The sequence below is a fragment of the Aulonocara stuartgranti genome (genome assembly GCF_965226115.1).
Source record: "Aulonocara stuartgranti genome assembly, chromosome: 3".
Taxonomy (NCBI): domain Eukaryota; kingdom Metazoa; phylum Chordata; class Actinopteri; order Cichliformes; family Cichlidae; genus Aulonocara; species Aulonocara stuartgranti.
Window position 1 is genome coordinate 5,257,522 of NC_138941.1, and position 20,099 is coordinate 5,277,620.

The 20,099-nt window shown below is 41.4% G+C and overlaps 1 protein-coding gene across 1 annotated transcript in view; it reads left to right on the forward strand.

Annotated features, from left to right (window-relative positions):
• The first annotated feature begins 1,472 nt into the window (after window positions 1–1,472).
• Window positions 1,473–20,099, forward strand: part of LOC309702408 (protein NLRC3-like) — a 23,539-nt gene continuing 4,912 nt past the window's right edge. The window contains exons 1-8 of the mRNA XM_082527126.1: window positions 1,473–1,611; window positions 1,696–1,797; window positions 2,085–2,201; window positions 4,433–4,511; window positions 6,506–6,710; window positions 6,862–8,656; window positions 10,587–10,760; window positions 16,091–16,264. Coding sequence (XP_082383252.1) covers window positions 1,523–1,611; window positions 1,696–1,797; window positions 2,085–2,201; window positions 4,433–4,511; window positions 6,506–6,710; window positions 6,862–8,656; window positions 10,587–10,760; window positions 16,091–16,264 — 2,735 coding nt within the window. The 5' untranslated portion in view covers window positions 1,473–1,522. The remainder of the gene's footprint in view (window positions 1,612–1,695; window positions 1,798–2,084; window positions 2,202–4,432; window positions 4,512–6,505; window positions 6,711–6,861; window positions 8,657–10,586; window positions 10,761–16,090; window positions 16,265–20,099) is intronic.

Below are 20,099 nucleotides of genomic sequence, written 5' to 3' on the forward strand. Positions count from 1 at the left end.
ATGTGAGCAGCAGATGAACTTTGTACCAACAACATCTTCAATAACAGAGTCTGAATGAAGCTCAGGTGTTGATGCTGCTCACTGATTGGACGCTTGCTTTCAGCTCTGCTCTCAGTCTTTACTGCACAGGTGAAGGTAGAAAGTGTGACTGGATCTATAGACTGGAAACAGAGAAACATGCTGAACATTTGAAGCTTTGCAGCAGAAATATTCATGTTACAAATACAGCAGAGCTGATCTGGGATCAGTGTGTTCACACCTGCAGCTACAACAAGGTTTCATGTCTCCACACGTCAGCATGTGAACTTTACTCTGACTCAGTCTGAGCAGTCAGACGGCATATTTTTAAAGTTAACACATCAGCACACACAGAGCTGAGCCCCTCCCACCTGTGCTGAGTTTCAGGTGGAGCCCCGCCTCCTTCCAGGAAGCAGCTCACCTGTGTGTCCGTGTTTAGTGTCCAGGTGTGGAGTGGAGCTTGTTGTTGGTGTGAAGAAACTGTAAGTTTGCTTTGTTTCCTCCTTTAACAGTTTGTCTTTAGGAACTTTACTGTTTGTTCAGCTCGTGTTTGATTTCTTCACACAACAAACTGTGTGTGTTTGTATTTCCGGTCTCTCCATTAAAGTCAGTGTGTAATGTTTCCTGGCTAACATCAGCTGTGTGCAGCTTAGTTCAGCACAAATCTGCCGCTCCATAGTTCACGGTAACGGACTCACAGCTGGACCAACGAGGCCGAGTGTGTCCGCCACTCTGAGCTACGTTCGTGTTTGTGTACTTGTAGTTTGTACTTTGAGTTCACTCAGAGCCCACAGAGGACGCAGCGTACGTGATGACGTCACAGCCCTTTACCTCCTTTACTCTCACTGTGATTAATATTTACACACGAGACACCTGCAGAGCTCTGACGCTAAGCTAGCACACAGCATGCTAACGCTAAGCTAACGCTAAGCTAACGCTAAGCTAACGCTAAGCTAACACTAAGCTAACACTAAGAGTTCTTACAGACACGAGTTAAAAAGCTGCTTTTAGTTTGTGATCAGAGTCCAGGACTGAGAGCAGCAGCAGAGCTGATGGATGATGAATTACTGGATGGAAGAAGCTTCTCATTAGCAGTGAATCAGTGTGTGTGCAGTTCTCTGCAAACTCAGCAGCAAGAATTAGTGTGAAGCTTTAACTCTGCTGATCCTCTTTGAATCCTGGATCAGCTGAAATGTTTAAAATGTTGTTCACACGTGTTGGACTGACTGAAGCTTCCAGTCACAGTGAATCAGTGTGTGTCAGTGAATGCATCGTGTGTGCTTCAGGCTCCATCTAGTGGACTGATAGCAGAGCAGCTGATGGCAGCTTCCTCTGCCTCACACTGCTGTCTGACTGCATCCAGCTGACACTGAGATGAAGCAGGAAAGAAGCAGCTGATATTTGGACAGCACACATGATGAAAGGAGGATTTCAGCTGATGTGCACATGAATGATTTGTGTTTCCTCTGCAGGTAGAAAGTGTGTGTGAGCTGAATTGAGCAGCATGGATCAGTGTGAGGACAGAGAGGAGGGAGTCCCTCCCTCTAAAAGCACTCTGTGTGGGGAACATGAGAGCCAGACCAAAGCTCAGAGGTGAGATGACCATCTCTAACTGTCCATGACTCTTCTCCATGTCACAGCTCAGCACTCACATCACTGCTGCATCATTATTCACAGGAACCAGCCTGGACCTCCACCCAGCTCTGTGTCCTTACAGAGTGACGCGTCTAAAGATCTTCCCATTGATTTTAAATCCCAGCCTGCGTCTGCTGCAGAGAGGTGAGCTGTTAGCAACATGAGCTCTTTGATGTCAGTTTATCTGATTTAAATGAACTGTTTGATGTTTCCTGGTCTCTAAACTGCATCTCAAAGGAAGTCACTGAACCTTTATTCCTTATTTCTATCAAACATGTCCAACATTTAAACTCCTGCTGCTCACAGTGGGACCATCAATAGTCCTGCACAGTGTAAATGACCCCTGGGTGGCGCTCTGTTCTTACACTGTGAAACACTACTTTGGAGTTTCCTTCTGCTCATTCTCAAAACACATTTTTCTTCTCTGACAGGATCCATGGGAGACCTGCTGGACCTGAACCTGGACCCAGCTCTGTGTCCTTACAGAGTGACCGGTCTTTAGGTCGTCTCATTAATTTTAAAGTCCAGCCTGTGTCTGCTGCAGAGAGGTGAGCTGTTAGTAACATGAACTCTTTGATTAAACTGCTCGATGTTGTTGGATATAAACTACAAACACGTCGTTCCCTCAGTCCCATTTAAACTGTCTTTTAAAACAAGCCTTTGGTTTCTAAACAACTGAAAACCCACTTCAGCAAACAGGAAGTGATCAGAGCGTCCGTCCACTTCCTGTCAGGCCCTGCAAACATTTCATATTGAAGAAAAGTAGCTGACATCTCACATTTTTACTCCACCACATTCAACCATTTTGACATTTTACAGCATGAAACTCTTGTCACATGACTCCTGTTATGTTATAGAGTCATGTGACCACCAGGGAGGGATTTGTATGGATGAAACACATTCAAATCAATCTGATTCATCAATGGAAACATTTTTGGTGTAAATGCAGCAACACTGAAAACGCTGAAGATAAAAACACAACAGATGAAATATGAACAAATCGAGGCTTTGAATACACGTGTGTGTGTTTGAGACACAGAGATAAATGGATTGTGTGTCTGTCCTATTGCTGCGTGAGGGTTTTATTGTAGATTTTGTGCGTGTACACTTTTGACCACGAAGGTGTTGAAAGGGCGTAAAACAGTTGGAGGCACCAGAGTGAACACTAGTGCTGTCAGTAGATTAAAAATGACTAATTAATGACACAATCTTCTGTCATTAATCCTGATTAATCACAATTACTTGATCAATAGCTGCAGTTACATTTTTCCAACTTTATATTTAAGCCTGTAACAGACGTTTACACCATATAATGAAGTCAATGCAGAATAAACACAAAGAATGTTAAACGCTTCAATTCAAAGAGACTTTGAATAGTTTTCAGTCTTTAACTCAGCTTCTCTGCTGTAAATACAACTTTGTAACAAACATATATACTAAAAGCTAAGTGTGCACTAATATATAATAATATATAATCTATATTACTGCTGTTAATGAAAATGTTTAATCAGACTCATCACAGGGTTACTGTGGATTCATTTGGATTAATCACCATTAAACATCATTTTTAATGTAAACGAATCAAAGTTCATTTCATGAGCAAACAGACTCGAGAGAAAAGGGCAAATTTACACACTTAACATGTTTATTGAACATGTAAACATTGATTAACCTCCTGAATGAGCCGACCCCCCCAGGGACAGTCCTGCATGCTAATGATGGGCTCTGCTCTGTACCTGCAGGATTCTGTCAGCCACAAACTCCTCAGCTGATCCTGAATCTGAGCCCATCTGTCAAACAATCATTTTCTTCACAGGTCTGTGGAGGTGGCACTGATCCTGCAGCAGTCTAACACTCTCTGTCACTCTTCTTCAAGTCTTTGACACGAGGAACCAAAACTATGTTATTAACAACACTAACAGGTCTGCAGTTTGTCCACTTGGCAGTTGTGTCATCAGTGCTTTGCATTGTTGTGATATTTTAAGCTGGAAGTGCTTCGGTGAAAAGAAAATTCCTTCTGTCACGATGTGCAGAATCCTTCATGTTGGTCGGCTGGTCCGTCTTGTTATTTTTTTAATACTCAAACTTTCCATCGAGAGGTCAGTGTGTGTTTGTCATCTTCCATATTGAGCTGATTGGTTCAGCTGCCCGTCACTAACAGATGTGCTGCACATCTGCACGTGTGCAAAGGTAACTCTGCTTGGACAAACTGCCCGAAGTGCGTTGATAGAAACATTTCAGGGATTTTGAGTCGTTCTGCTCTCCAGATGTGTCGTGTTAAAGGTTTTTATCATGTTAATCATGATAACAGATGAACCCTAACCCTACATGTTAATTTTGACAGCACTGCTAAATCCTTTTTAATGTTCTTCTGTCAGATCATTGATTAGACTCGACTCCAAATACGAGACTCGGAAAACTCAAATGAAAACTCAAATCAAAGCAATGAGAAAAGGACTTCTTGTGTTAGAATGAAAACATATGGAAGTGGTCAGGTTTCAAACACTCGATGAATCTACTGCACAGTTACATTCAGGGACCTTTGGCCTCCTGAGAGCATTAGTTGATGGTTCATCACAGTTTTCTCAAAGTTTCCTCTGAGCTTCTGCAGCATCATCACTTCCATCACTGATGAAAGAAAGTTCATAGAAAACAGAAAATATATCTTCAGAATCTGAGAGTCTAAAACTTGACAGACTTGATTCAGATGAAGTTATTTGAGCAGAAACTCCTGGATCGTTATCCTGTGTTGATCTAATCCTTCATGGTTCCTCCACAGAGTGGACCAGCAGAGCTCAGAGGTTCCCAGTGGTCAGTCTGCCCAGCAGCATCAAACACAGCTGGACTCCATATTTATGGTCTGTACATGTACAACAACTACTTTATTATTAATAATAATAATAATGCATTTATTTATAGGTCCCTTTCAGAACACCAAGGACTCTGTGGACTAAATGACCAAAAGAAACAAACTTTGAAATCAGACGGTGCAAATGTGATCACAGGGAAACGTTTTAAACATCGAGGCTTTAAACAGAAACCAAAGTGAAACAGTTTGTAGTCGAGATCAGTGGGGATGAAGCTGAATAACTGTTTCTTCAATAACTTTGAGCTCTTAAAAAAGAAAAACTAGCTGAAAGTCTGGCTGCTCTTATGAAAAGTACAGAGAAATTATGGGTCGCTCAACACTTGTGCACAATATAAGAGTTTAAATAAATCTAAAGAATAACTCAAAGTCCTACAATCATACTGATAAAGTCATCTACAGCTAACTATCCAAGTGGATTTGTTTAAGACAGCTCCATCTGCTGGTGGCCCTCTGCAGGTGCATGAAAGGGGCGTGTTTATATTGAAAGTAGTAGAGAAAGTAAACCCCACGGGAAGGAGGAGGACTCTCAGCGGCTTCCAGCTCATATTCAGACATTTGACTTCTCACTGAAAGCAGCAAGTTTGAGTGTCTGTACCTTAGTTAGAAGAGATAACATGTCAGTAGTAATTAGAGTTGATTGAGCAATGCTGTCCTTGTAATGTAGTTTATGATTTTTATACATCTTTTTATGGACAAGTCCAGTTTTTCTGTAGAGCCTCTCAACTTGGTGACAGCAGTCAAAGTTCACGTGTAAACCAGAGCAGCAAATCAGGTCCAAATGTGTTGTTCACAGTGAGTGGGATCATCATTGGCTGCTATGTTAACCTCCTGCAGCAGGATGTGTTTGGTCAGAGAATGGATAGATCACTAAGTCATTGTTGAGTTTAGGGAGACAGTAGACAGTTGGAGGAGGTTCAGCCAGTTGACACACAGTAGATAAAAATAACTGAAGGCAGGAGCAGACACCTGTATGACTTTCCACCTCTCACATAGATTATTTCCCTGGGCAGCGCCACAGGGCTGGTAGATGTAAACAAAGCTGGAGGAGAGGATTTATTCATCTGAGAAAAGTCACAGAGTTGTGTCTTGATGCTCAATCATCCAGGTACGTAAATCCCAAAAAGCTTGATTCTGTTCATCTGGATGTTTTCAGTGGGAGAAACGTTTCATCATCATCAGGTGACTTCTTCAGTCTCAGCTGACTGCAGGTTTCAATCTTATAAACAGGACATTTGTATGACTGAAACCAGCCCACTGAAGGAACAATGGGCTGGGAGGTCAGTTCATTGATCATTGGTACGCATATTGTCAGGACCATTGATCAATGGTTGTTGATCAATGGTCATGAGTCCAGTTCACAGAGAGCTGGGGAATGGCTGCAATCACAGCATGTAAGATGGTGACAAATGTACCCTTAGGCCCCTCCTCCATTCAGAGATGGTCTTTCCTTTTCACATAAATGGCCTCCTTGACTCCGCCCTCAAACCAGCGTTCACATTTACTCAGGACCTTCTTGATGTGAAGTTCTTCTGCTTCGCTGGCTGCTGTGTCTGTGGGGATGGTGTTTGTTCTGTGTTGTAGTGTCCTGATGACGCCCAGTTTGTGCCCCAGTGGATGATGAGAGTCAAACCTTAAATACTGATCTGTATGCGTAAACAGAGTGAACCTTTAAGACCAGTTGTCTGTACGATCAACTCAGTCACCTGAAACATCTCCAAGTTTCTGGCTTTGATCATCAACCTGTTGGTAGTTCAGCTCTGAACACCAGTGAAATGTTTCTCCCACTGAAATCGCTGCATTCATATGAACAGCATCAACGTTTTGGGATCATGGAGTTGTGGACAAAGTCTCAGTTAATCAGATAAAGTCAAACCTATAATTGGTAAAGAGTTCGCGGATGATATGCCCCTTGATCGTAAAGAAGTGGATGTTGTGTGGACTAAAGTTCAGAGTGGTGGGTCATTCATAAATATTCTGTTCCAGCTGCTGGAGGACAACATCATCACTTTTGTGAAGAACGAGCTGAAGAAGATCCAGAAGGTTCTGAATCCAAATAAGCCCCAGTGCTTGGAGTTTCAGAGGGAGGATGATGAGCAGAGGAGAAACAGCAGAGAGGCATTTGTGAAGATCACAGTGGACTTCCTGAGGAGAATGAAGCAGGAGGAGCTAGCTGACCGTCTGCAGAGACGTAAGAGGATTTATCTAAAGATTTAAGCTGCTGGATAAATGAGAGACTTGTGACACCAGTGTGTTCAGTCATTTCTCAGTGGGTCAGAAATTGTCATCAGCATTTTGTAAAATATGATTGTTAAAGTTGTATTTTTATTATTATTATTCAGAACTTCCAGCTGCTGTTTGTCATCGTAACCTTAAGTCTAAGCTGAAGAAGAAGTTCCAGTGTGTGTTTGAGGGCATCGCTAAAGCAGGAAACCCAACCCTCCTGAATCAGATCTACACAGAGCTCTACATCACAGAGGGAGGGACTGCAGAGGTCAATGATGAACATGAGGTCAGACAGATTGAAACAGCATCCAGGAAACCAGACAGACCAGAAACAACCATCAGACAAGAAGACATCTTTAAAGCCTCACCTGGAAGAGATGAACCAATCAGAACAGTGCTGACAAAGGGAGTGGCTGGCATTGGGAAAACAGTCTTAACACAGAAATACAGCCTGGACTGGGCTGAAGACAAAGCCAACCAGGACATCCAGTTCATATTTCCATTCACTTTCAGAGAGCTGAATGTGCTGAAAGAGGAAAAGTTCAGCTTGGTGGGACTTGTTCATCACTTCTTTACTGAAACCAAAGAAGCAGGAATCTGCAGCTTTGAAGACTTCCAGGTTGTGTTCATCTTTGATGGTCTGGATGAGTGTCGACTTCCTCTGGACTTCCACAAAACTACAATCCTAACTGACCCTAGAAAGTCCACCTCAGTGGATGTGCTGCTGATAAACCTCATCAGGGGGAAACTGCTTCCCTCTGCTCGCCTCTGGATAACCACACGACCTGCAGCAGCCAATCAGATCCCTCCTGACTGTGTTGGCATGGTGACAGAGGTCAGAGGGTTCACTGACCCACAGAAGGAGGAGTACTTCAGGAAGAGATTCAGAGATGAGGAGCAGGCCAGCAGGATCATCTCCCACATCAAGACATCACGAAGCCTCCACATCATGTGCCACATCCCAGTCTTCTGCTGGATCACTGCTACAGTTCTGGAGGATGTGCTGGAAACCAGAGAGGGAGGACAGCTGCCCAAGACCCTGACTGAGATGTACATCCACTTCCTGGTGGTTCAGGCCAAAGTGAAGAAGGTCAAGTATGATGGAGGAGCTGAGACAGATCCACACTGGAGTCCTGAGAGCAGGAAGATGATGGAGTCTCTGGGAAAACTGGCTTTTGATCAGCTGCAGAAAGGAAACCTGATCTTCTATGAATCAGACCTGACAGAGTGTGGCATCGATATCAGAGCAGCCTCAGTGTACTCAGGAGTGTTCACACAGATCTTTAAAGAGGAGAGAGGACTGTACCAGGACAAGGTGTTCTGCTTCATCCATCTGAGTGTTCAGGAGTTTCTGGCTGCTCTTCATGTCCGTCTGACCTTCATCAACTCTGGACTCAATCTGATGGAACAACAACAAACAACATCCAAGTGGTCTAGTTTTTTTAGAAAAAAAGAGTCTCTCCACCAGAGTGCTGTGAACAAGGCCTTACAGAGTCCAAATGGACACCTGGACTTGTTCCTCCGCTTCCTCCTGGGTCTTTCCCTGCAGACCAATCAGACTCTCCTACGAGCCCTGATGACACAGACAGGAAGTAGCTCACTGACCAATCAGGAAACAGTCCAGTACATCAAGGAGAAGCTCAGTGAGAATCTGTCTGCAGAGAAAAGCATCAATCTGATCCACTGTCTGAATGAACTGAATGATCGTTCTCTAGTGGAGGAGATCCAACAGTCCCTGAGATCAGGAAGTCTCTCCACAGATGAACTGTCTCCTGCTCAGTGGTCAGCTCTGGTCTTCATCTTACTGTCATCAGAAGAAGATCTGGATGTGTTTGACCTGAAGAAATACTCTGCTTCAGAGGAGGCTCTTCTGAGGCTGCTGCCAGTGGTCAAAGCCTCCAACAAAGCTCTGTAAGTAAACATGAACTCATCGCTTCATTGTTAAAATCATGGGAAATAAATCAGAAATGCTGAGTTCAAAGAGCACTGTAACATTTTTTTTAAAATAGTGAATTAAATGATCATCAGTCACTCGGTAAATATATGGTAGTTTTAATGTTTCACTCCAGCATTTCTAAAACACACTTTGTTCTGTAACTCTTATCAAAGGACAATCCAGACCCAGCCTATAAGAACATGAGCTCTGATGCTTCAGCCCCTCTGACAGGTTTATTATCCTCAGCTTGTTCATTTGTCTCCAACTCCAGGAGTTTGGTTGTTTTATTCTAAAGCACAAACTTCACCTGCCAGACTTCACCTACATCTTTTTCTGATGTTCATAATTTAAGTTCAAGTTTGTATCTCACTTTCAGTGCACACCCTCCCTTTTTAAATATAAATCTCTGCTGTGCTGTCATGTTTTCATCCTGTATGGAGGGAGAAACTCGGTCTTCATTACTGAAATTGCCTCTAAGGTCGTGTTTCTTGTCAGTAACCATATGTAACTGTAAGGCTTCCATAACCAGTGTTATCACAGAATTACAGTGGGTTCACTCTGGGTCCTCTACAGTTTCTTCCCACTGTCCACAGACATGCAGTTAGGTTACCTGGTGATCTAAACTTCATGCAGGTGTGAGTGAGAGTGGTTGTCTGTCCCTCTGTGGGCTTAGTGGAAGAGACTGGATGGATCTCTGCTTTGTCTTTGATATATGCTGACAGCAAACATTCTCCATGAAGTCTGCATTTCAGCTCATCTCCTTTATACACACCTTTAACAGGAAGAGTTTTATACAGCTAGTGTTTAAAATCAAGTGTTATTCACAATACACAGGTAATGAGCATGATTATTGAATTACTAAAATTTTCTAAAATAATTGTTTTAGTTAATATTGTATGACAGTGTACACAGAATTATTAGCTCAGTAGGCAGAGTGGTCGCCCCATGATCATAAGGTCAGGGGTCGAATCCACCGAATAGTTACCTTGTGGTACCCCTGAGCAAGGTACCATCAAGGTACCAATCATGTGCACTGGACTGGTAGCACTCATAGTCTCATAGGTTTAAATAAATTTAAAAAAAAAGGGTTCAACATATAAACAAATTTAATTTGATCACATATATTGTTTGTTTTTTTTTGTTTTTGTTTTTTTCCTTTCTCTCACAGACTGAGCAGCTGTAACGTCTCAGAGAAAGGCTGTGAAAATTTGTTGTCAGTGGTCAGCTCCCAGTCCTGTAGTCTGAGAGAGCTGGACCTGAGTACCAACAGCCTGAAGGCTTCAGCAGTAAAGCTTCTGTCTGCTGCAGTGGAGAGTCCACATGCCAAACTGAATGTTCTGAGGTCAGATCAATTTGTATTATGTTTAGTTCTGTTTGTTTATGTGTTTGATGTTTGTTTTTGTTTATGTCTTTATCCAGTTATCCTTGTTTCATAGCATTTTTATTCATTTCAAAGTTAAACGGAAGTTTTACTAACCTGCTCAGCACAAGACAATAAGCTATTGCACCCTGATTACACTTTAACAACAATCTTTATACATGTTTTTATCTTCAGACTTAACATCTGTGAACTCTCAGAGGAAAACTGTGAAGCTCTGTCCTCAGTTCTCAGCTCGCAGTCCTCTAGTCTGACAGGGCTGGACCTGAGTATCAGAAAGCTGCAGGATTCAGGAGTGAAGCTTCTGTCTGCTGGACTACAACGTTTAAACTGTAAACTGAATACTCTGAGGTCAGATCAGAAAACATTTAGTTTTTAGAATTATTAATTAAAGTTCATACATATGATGTTGTATCTTAGTATGTTTATGTTTCCTTTAAAAATAGAAAGTCAACATTTAATGTTGTGAAATGTATTAACAAACTCTACATGAGTACTTGTTTTATAGATTGTCTTTTATTTTTCAGACTGAGTGGCTGTAACCTGTCAGAGAGAAGCTGTGAAGCTCTGTCCTCAGTCCTCAGCTCCCAGTCCTCCAGTCTGAGAGAGCTGGACCTGAGTAACTCTGACCTGCAGGATTCAGGAGTGAAGCTTCTGTCCGCTGGACTAAAGAGTTCACAGTGTGCAGTGGAAACTCTCAGGTCAGGATTCAAACTTTTCCACAGATGATCATTTGAAATGTGATTTATATTATTGTATAAACAGGTAACTTTTACAGCTGTCAAGTGAACTTTTATTCACATTTGAGTGGATAATTGGACTCTGAATTACTAAAAGTTGTTATAGTCATGTCTTTGTTTATTTAAAAAAATACTTCATGCACTGCCTAATTTAAAGATTTAGGCTCCTTTGGGCCCATAATATATATATTTGATTTCTTTGTGAATGAAATTAGGAGGATATTGGCGACTGCTGATTGGCTCGCTGTTTGTTTTTTATTCACAGTACTTAATTTTAAAGGCTGATTTCTCAAAATGAGATGTTTATCTTTTCTTCTACAACACGTGGAGCCACCAAATCTTCTTGCTTGATTTATTCATTACAGTTTGATTTAAAGAATATTAGACTCGTAACATAATAAATATATTTATTTCACTTCTTCTTGAGAGAAAGAAAGGGATGACTGGGTGAGCTCCAGTGGTTCATCCCAGCAGAGAGAGCGGCACACTGGGCTGCAAATGATCACAGTAGTAATGGCCATAGTTTGATAAAACAGGCAGTCTTACCCTGTAGATAATACAGGGTTCTGGTGCCGATGTGGGGGAGGGGAGTCGCCCGGTACTAAATACATACTACTAACTACCTCATCCAGATGTCTTCCCTACTAAACCTGATAAGAAGTAACTGCAGTAGCTTTATAGGTCAAATCAGTTTCACCTGTTAAAGTTAGCTCCACTATTAATTAGGGGTGGGGGGAAAAATCGATACTGTGTAGTATCGTGATATTTTGTTTGCTAATAATGTATCGATACAGGGACAGCAGAAATCGATATTTTGTTACAAACAATTTTTTCTCTGAAGTCAACATGCTCTGGAGTCAGAGCATGTTGACTTCAGAGCATGTTGATCCTTTTTCTGAGCAACAATCCTGACATTCCTTCACTGTCCAAATGTGTTTAACTTTTTTTTTGGCAGCAATAAACATGACAGTTTACTTATTTTAATTTAAGACATGTTTAATTTTAATTAAGTTTGAAACTTTTTTATTTAATGTAAAATTATATATTTTTTTAAATTTACTTTCAAATTCTTCAGTTGCTGAAGGGGCTGCATAGTTTTCATAAATTGCATAGTTCAGAATAGCTATAATTGTACCAGATGGTTGCATTCAGTTAAGTTGGACTAGACTGTAATACAAACCGTTCAGTTTGTCAACAATAAAACTGACTGAAATGAGAGAAAGACTGAGTGTGAGACTTTGATATTAGATAAAATGAATATTGATAAAGTTTACCTTTATGTGCAGAATTTAAATATCGCAAAATATTTTAAAAAATCGCAATAATATCGTATCGTGCGTTAAGTATTGTGATAATATCGTATCGCGAGTTGTATGGTGATTCCCACCTCTACTATTAATGGTGTCACTTGTTATTTCTGGGATGAGTTTAGTAGCCTGAACAGCTGCTTAAAGGAAAGTAATTAAATAATAAAAATAACCTAAGTCCGGGGGAACCTGCAAGAGCTGTTTGCACAAAGAATAATGCTCAGACTTTGAGGTTTTATCGTTTTACACAAGGTTTAAAAATGAATGTCCACAATTGAATTGCAGAAATTGTTATTGAGCTAATACTGATGTAGTTGTTATCTTTGGTAAGGAGAGGTTGGAGGAAGGATGAGCACAGTCAGGCCTAAAGATGCTCTTAATAATAATAATGGATTGCATTTATATAGCGCTTTTCGAGACCCTCAAAGACCCTTTACAATCCCACTACAGGGAGTGCAGAATTATTAGGCAAGTTGTATTTTTGAGGAATAATTTTATTATTGAACAACAACCATGTTCTCAATGAACCCAAAAAACTCATTAATATCAAAGCTGAATGTTTTTGGAAGTAGTTTTTAGTTTGTTTTTAGTTTTAGCTATTTTAGGGGGATATCTGTGTGTGCAGGTGACTATTACTGTGCAGAATTATTAGGCAACTTAACAAAAAACAAATATATACCCATTTCATTTATTTATTTTTACCAGTGACACCAATATAACATCTCCACATTCACAAATATACATTTCTGACATTCAAAAACAAAACAAAAACAAATCAGCGACCAATATAGCCACCTTTCTTTGCAAGGACACTCAAAAGCCTGCCATCCATGGATTCTGTCAGTGTTTTGATCTGTTCACCATCAACATTGCGTGCAGCAGCAACCACAGCCTCCCAGACACTGTTCAGAGAGGTGTACTGTTTTCCCTCCTTGTAAATCTCACATTTGATGATGGACCACAGGTTCTCAATGGGGTTCAGATCAGGTGAACAAGGAGGCCATGTCATTAGTTTTTCTTCTTTTATACCCTTTCTTGCCAGCCACGCTGTGGAGTACTTGGACGCGTGTGATGGAGCATTGTCCTGCATGAAAATCATGTTTTTCTTGAAGGATGCAGACTTCTTCCTGTACCACTGCTTGAAGAAGGTGTCTTCCAGAAACTGGCAGTAGGACTGGGAGTTGAGCTTGACTCCATCCTCAACCCGAAAAGGCCCCACAAGCTCATCTTTGATGATACCAGCCCAAACCAGTACTCCACCTCCACCTTGCTGGCGTCTGAGTGGGACTGGAGCTCTCTGCCCTTTACCAATCCAGCCACGGGCCCATCCATCTGGCCCATCAAGACTCACTCTCATTTCATCAGTCCATAAAACCATAGAAAAATCAGTCTTGAGATATTTCTTGGCCCAGTCTTGACGTTTCAGCTTGTGTGTCTTGTTCAGTGGTGGTCGTCTTTCAGCCTTTCTTACCTTGGCCATGTCTCTGAGTATTGCACACCTTGTGCTCTTGGGCACTCCAGTGATGTTGCAGCTCCAAAATATGGCCAAACTGGTGGCAAGTGGCATCTTGGCAGCTGCACGCTTGACTTTTCTCAGTTCATGGGCAGTTATTTGGCGCCTTGGTTTTTCCACACGCTTCTTGCGACCCTGTTGACTATTTTGAATGAAACGCTTGATTGTTCGATGATCACGCTTCAGAAGCTTTGCAATTTTGAGACTGCTGCATCCCTCTGCAAGATATCTCACTATTTTTGACTTTTCTGAGCCTGTCAAGTCCTTCTTTTGACCCAGTTTGCCAAAGGAAAGGACGTTGCCTAATAATTATGCACACCTGATATAGGGTGTTGATGTCATTAGACCACACCCCTTCTCATTACAGAGATGCACATCACCTAATATGCTTAATTGGTAGTAGGCTTTCGAGCCTATACAGCTTGGAGTAAGACAACATGCATGAAGAGGATGATGTGGACAAAATACTCATTTGCCTAATAATTCTGCACTCCCTGTATTCATTCACTCTCACATTCACACACTGGTGGAGGTAAGCTACAGTTGTAGTGGTAGGTTAGGTTTTGCCCAAGGACAAAATGACCAAGACAGAGAGAGCTGGCTCATCAGACAGACAAGCTCATCTTGTAACCTACTGGTTCGCTGGTCAGCACACCAGCTGACTAGCGAACCGGCTAACTAGCACACTGGCTAACTAGCACATCAGCTAACTAGCACACCGGCTAAATAGCAAATCAGCTAACTAGCAGACCAGCTAACGGCAGCCACAAGCTGAAGGACGATTAAATGTAGTGGAGATATCAGAGATGACACTGGTGTGTCCGATTCACTCTTTAGCACTCTGGTCACTCCGGTGTGTCAGCCAGAACACCACTGAAGGCCAAATGATCCCAGCATGTGGAATAAAGAGCTTAAGGTTTGGTTTAAGACACTTTATTCTTTCACTGATTGATTCTTGCGGCTGTGATCATGTGTGTGGTTTCTTACAAAAAGGAAATACACAATACAAATACATGACAAATAAGATGAATAGATAAGATACATATCCAGTTATATGCATACGTCGGTATAGCTAACATAACCATTGATAAGGTCAAAGATCACAGTACTATAATGCAGTAATGTTAAACACAAAGGTGTATATCTACATAAATCTGTCCTATCAGTGATCAGGGTACTGTAGTATACTTCCACTACATAAACTATAGAAACTAAACGACATTAGTGTGACTTTAAGTTACCATCAGTACAGACGAACTGATGGTAGTTGTACAAAATAAAGGCATTGCAATTATTGTGAAGGGCTTCCGGTTAAACTAAGATCAGCTGATTACCTCATAACAAATTGTTTGCTATAGAACGCAGCTCCCACTCTTCATTAATATCATGTACTGTAACTCCCAAGTAACCATGGTTACCCAGCCACGCCCAGTAGTCTCCAGAGAGACCAACAGCTGGTGCACGTTGTAACGCCGTGGCTTTCGTAGTCTCTCCTTTTTCTACAGCTCATGTGTTCTTCTTGTGATGGTGCGTCTTGAGGGAGGCTCATACATGCCGTCATTTGTTGATCCTAAGAACGTTCCTCAGACCGACTTCTTCAACAACACTAATCGGCCTGCAGTTTGTAGCTACTCACTTCACTGTGGTGTTTGTTAGCTTGTCTTTCTTTGGTTTTATCCTGACTCCTCCCACAAGCTGATCCTACGTAGTCTGCCCAAGCCTCCCACCTCTGTTTGTTTGGGTGGTTTGTTTGCTGCCATCAACAGCGTGTAATGCATTTAAGTGATACTTCAGACATGAAGTACTGCGACAATAAAAAACTCAACTTTGCTTAAAAATAACTTTAGTTGTATCAACACTGCCCTCTGGAATAATTAGACTTTGGTGACAAACTGATGTGATCTCCATGTTTCCTTTGTTGGACTGTGGGCGAGTGTCAGAACTGAATGTACTGAGTAACATGTGGAGTTTAAATATGTGTCAGTTCCAGTTTTAGAGCTCTAAAGTGCAGCTATCATGTTAGGAATATGTTAGGAATAGACAGGAACACTGAGCACACTGAGGTCAAATCTTTATTTATCCAGTTCATCTGTAGGCTGAGCTCAGTCCATCCATTTAGTGAAATGATGTTTAAAGGTCTCCTTGTTCTGTGAGCGTGCACAGATCCTGAAGCAGAAAGCCTGGGTTAACAGAGAAATGATCATCACTGTGATGATGCTCACCATCTCTGACTGGGATTTGAGGTTTTGTCAAAGCAGCAAAGAAAGCCTGGCTATGTTGGACTGGGTGTGGAAGCAGCTCCCAGTTTGAGTTCAGGAGACAGACACCCTCTCTACTTTGAAGATCAGCTTCAAACTTTCCTTTTTGATAAAACTTATAGTTAGAGCTGGATCAGGTGACCCTGAACCATCACTTAGTTATGCTGCTATAGAGATGGATAACAGATGGATTGTTGTTTTGTGTGTCTGCAGTCTGTCAGGCTGTCTGATCACAGAGGAAGGCTGTACTTCTCTGGCCTCAGCTCTGACCTCCAACCCCTCCCATCTGAGAGAGCTGGACCTGAGCTACAATCATCCAGGTGACTCAGGAATGAAGCTTCTGTCGGCTGGACTGAAGGATCCAGGCTGGAGACTGGACACTCTCAGGTATGGAGAGAATGTCTGATATAGGAGGGAGAGCTGGAATCATTTCCTGTGTCTTTCACTCACTTCCTGTTTGTTTCCTGCAGATGAGACATGAACAATCACACATGCAGGAATATTTTCAGGGACAGACACACTAGTCTAGCTGGATAGTACGTGGATATTTATGTAGGGGGTCTTCAAGGAGTCTGTTTGCAGGAACATTAATGATAACTGATAAGTCATGTTGAGAGTTTCATTAAAAGTAGACTTACAGTTAGGTAATATTTGGACAGAGACAACATTTTGTAACTTTAGATACAAGTATCAGCCATGTGTGTGTTTCCCATGCTGTATGTCCACAGTCACAGTGACAGTCAGTGACACTGACAGAAGGATGAAACAAGGCTGTGAATCATTTCAGTCTGTGTGTGTGACAAAGAGGCAGACAGGAGCAGCTAACATTTGGAAATGGAAGCTTACTGGAAACACTACATTCACAGCTGAATTCACAATAGATTTGTTCTCAAGTGCACATTTAGCAGCTAATGCTAATACTGTTTTCCCTTTGCTTTCTACAGCAGCTATTGCTAAGTAGGCCACTTTGCTCCGCTAAGGATTTGTGTGACCATGATGGAGACTCTGATAAGCTAATGCTGCTAAGCTAATGCTGTTTATGGGCCCTGTTAGAATCAATATTTGATTGATTGGTAATTTTTGATTGGTAATTTATTTCAACATGTGAACAATATACAAGTACATTGAGAGAAAAAAATATATACTATACAAATTACATACAAAAAAACATTCTTATTAATTTACATGTTGTTTGAGAACAATATTAACGTTTCACATCATTATAACACAAGAGAAAAGGGTATTGGCATTAGCTACTAGTGCTTATTCACCTCAAATTACCTTTAGCTGCTAATGGCAGCCTACTTAGCATTAACTCCTCACTAATATAATGCTAATTTACATCAAATTAGCATTAACTGCTCATATTGTTATAAGGAAAGAGAAAACGGTATTAGCATTTGCTGCTAATAATTATTCACCCCTAATTAGAGTTAGCCCCTAATGGCAGTCTACTTAGCATTAACTCCTGACATTGTTATAATGCAGGGGAAAAGAGTTACCATTATCGGATAATGCTAATTCTCATCAAATTAGCATTAGTTAATAACGGTAGACTTCATATCATTAGCTGCTGTCATTCTTACAAAGCAAACAGTATGAGCATTAGCTGTTAATCCTTTTTCATCTAAAATTAGAATTAGCCACTAATGGCGTATTGTTAAAAAGTAAGAAAAAACATTGTTAGCATAAGCGGATAATGCTAATTCATCTCAAATTAGTATTAGCTAGTCACATTGTTATAAGGCAAGAAAATATGGTATTAGCATTAGCTGCCAATTTCTATTTACCTAAAATTAGCATTAGCCACTAATGGTAGCCTATAGCAAAAACTTCTTAATGCTAAATGAAGTTAATTAATGCTAAGTAGGTTTAACTGAAATTAAAGTAGTGTTAGCATTAGCTGCTGATATTGTTAAAAGGTAAGATAAAACATTGCTAGCAGCAGCGGATAATGCTAACACACATAATAATTAGCATTACCTGCTAATGGCAGTCTACTTAGCATTAACTCCTCACTAATGTGATGCTAATTCACATTAAATTAGCTTTAGCATTAGCTGCTAGCATCAGCCTACCTAGCACTAGCTGCTCACATTGTTAAAAGGGAAGAGAAAACGATATTAGCATTAGCTTGTAATAATTATTCACCCCTAATTAGAATTAGCCACTAATGGCAGCATACTTAGCATTAACTCCTCACATCGTTATAATGCAAATGATGCTAACTTGCATTAAATTAGACTGCTGTTATTAGCTAATGCTATTTAGCAGTAGCTGCTCACATTGCTATAAAGCAAAGGAAAACGATATGAGCATTAGGTTCTAATGCGTATTTGCCTTAAATTAGACGTAGGTGGGCAGCACGGTGGCACGATGGTTAGCACTGTTGCCGCACAGCAAGAAGGTCCTGAGTTCAATTCCACCATCAGGCCGGGGTCTTTCTGTGTGGAGTTTGCATGTTCTCCCCGTGTTTGCGTGGGTTCCCTCCGGGTACTCCGGCTTCCTCCCACCGTCCAAAGACATGCAGCTTGTGGGGATAGGTTAATTGGATAATCCAAATTGCCACTAGGTGTGAATGTGCGAGTGAATGTGAGTGTGAATGGTTGTCTGTCCCTGTGTGTTAGCCCTGCGACAGACTGGCGACCTGTCCAGGGTGTACCCCGCCTTTCGCCCTATGACAGCTGGGATAGGCTCCAGCGCCCCCCGCGACCCTGAAAAGGATAAGCGGAAGCGAATGGATGGATGGATGGATAGACGTAGGTGCTAATGGCGGCCTACTTAGCATTAGCAGCTCAGATGTTGTAATGCTAGGGAAAAGAGTGTTAGCATTAGCCGTTCACAATGTTAAGGGAAATAGTGTTAGCATTAGCTACTCACATTGTTAAAAAGTGTTAGCATTAGTGCATAATGCTAATTCACATCAAATTAGCATTAGTTAATAACGGCAGCCTATTTAGCATTAGCAGGTAATGTTGACCTTGGCCCACTGGAAAAGTTCAGAACTAAAGATTTAGGAGTGTTTCTCGATAGCTCTTTCTCATTTGAGAAACAAATGAATTCTGTTATTAAAACCAGCTGTAAGGTTTATATTGTTGATTGTCATTTATGCTTAGAAATATTTACTCATATATGCTTAGAGTTGTATAATCGATTGCATAATGATAGAGGTTTGATCCTGAGTAGTCTGTAAAGACTCTGTGTGCCTTCCAGAGTGCTCTGGCATGCACACACCACTTGGGGCCATGAGAGAGGTCGTACCCTCTCTTACTGATTTATGGTGTAGGACAGGGGTCTCAAACTCAATTTAGCTGGGGGCCGCTGCAGGCAGAGTCTGGGTGAGGCTGGGCCGCATTAGGTTTTCCACAAGAAAGGCATGGTTAAAAAATTCCAATCTTCTCAAATCTCTTTATTTTTATTTTTTAACACAAAATATGAAAAATGAATAAACAAATTAAGAATTAATAAGAAAATAAATCAATCTGTAATACATAAATAAAACAATAATAAGATATTTTTAGTCAGTGAACTTGTGTGTTTCTTTCAGTCTTCTATATCTGCTGTATTTAGATTGAAATGTCTGTATTAACAGTTCTATAACCTTCTTCTGAACATGAATGGAACACTGTAGAAAATGAACTGTTCTTCTGAACATGGCTTCTCTTGCCTACTCCTTGCTGCTAGAGACCTGGCAGCGTTTCCTCTCGCATAGCCGAGCCAGATTTGGCCTGAGGGAGGAAGCAGTTGCGACCCTCAGTATGTCTTGAAGATGATCATCCGTAAGTCTGGACCTGTACTTGGACTTATTGAAGTTCAAAGTGGAGAAGAGCTTTTGGCACAAGTATGTGCTACCAAAAAGGCACATGGTCCGCTTGAACATTCGGGAAAGCCGAGGGAAACTAGGGCTCAAGTCTCTCAAAAATTGTCCAAGCTTGTCTGCTTTTCCACTCACCTCCCTGAACTTTGCTTTGAGTTCAGAGTTGCACTGCAGCTCAATGAGCTCCATTTGAAGCACAGAAGGGGCATCTTGCACATCAAAGGAGACGGGGTCCGCAAAAATGTGAAAGGTGGCTCTGTGTGTCTTGAAGTCAGCAAATCTGGGATCAAATTCCTCCTGTAGCCTCAAAATGACATCAACATACTCGTCAGCACTGAATGGTGTGCCTGCATCCACGAGTGCCTTGCATGCTGGGAAATGGCAAAGGTTTGTCTGAGAGAGCTG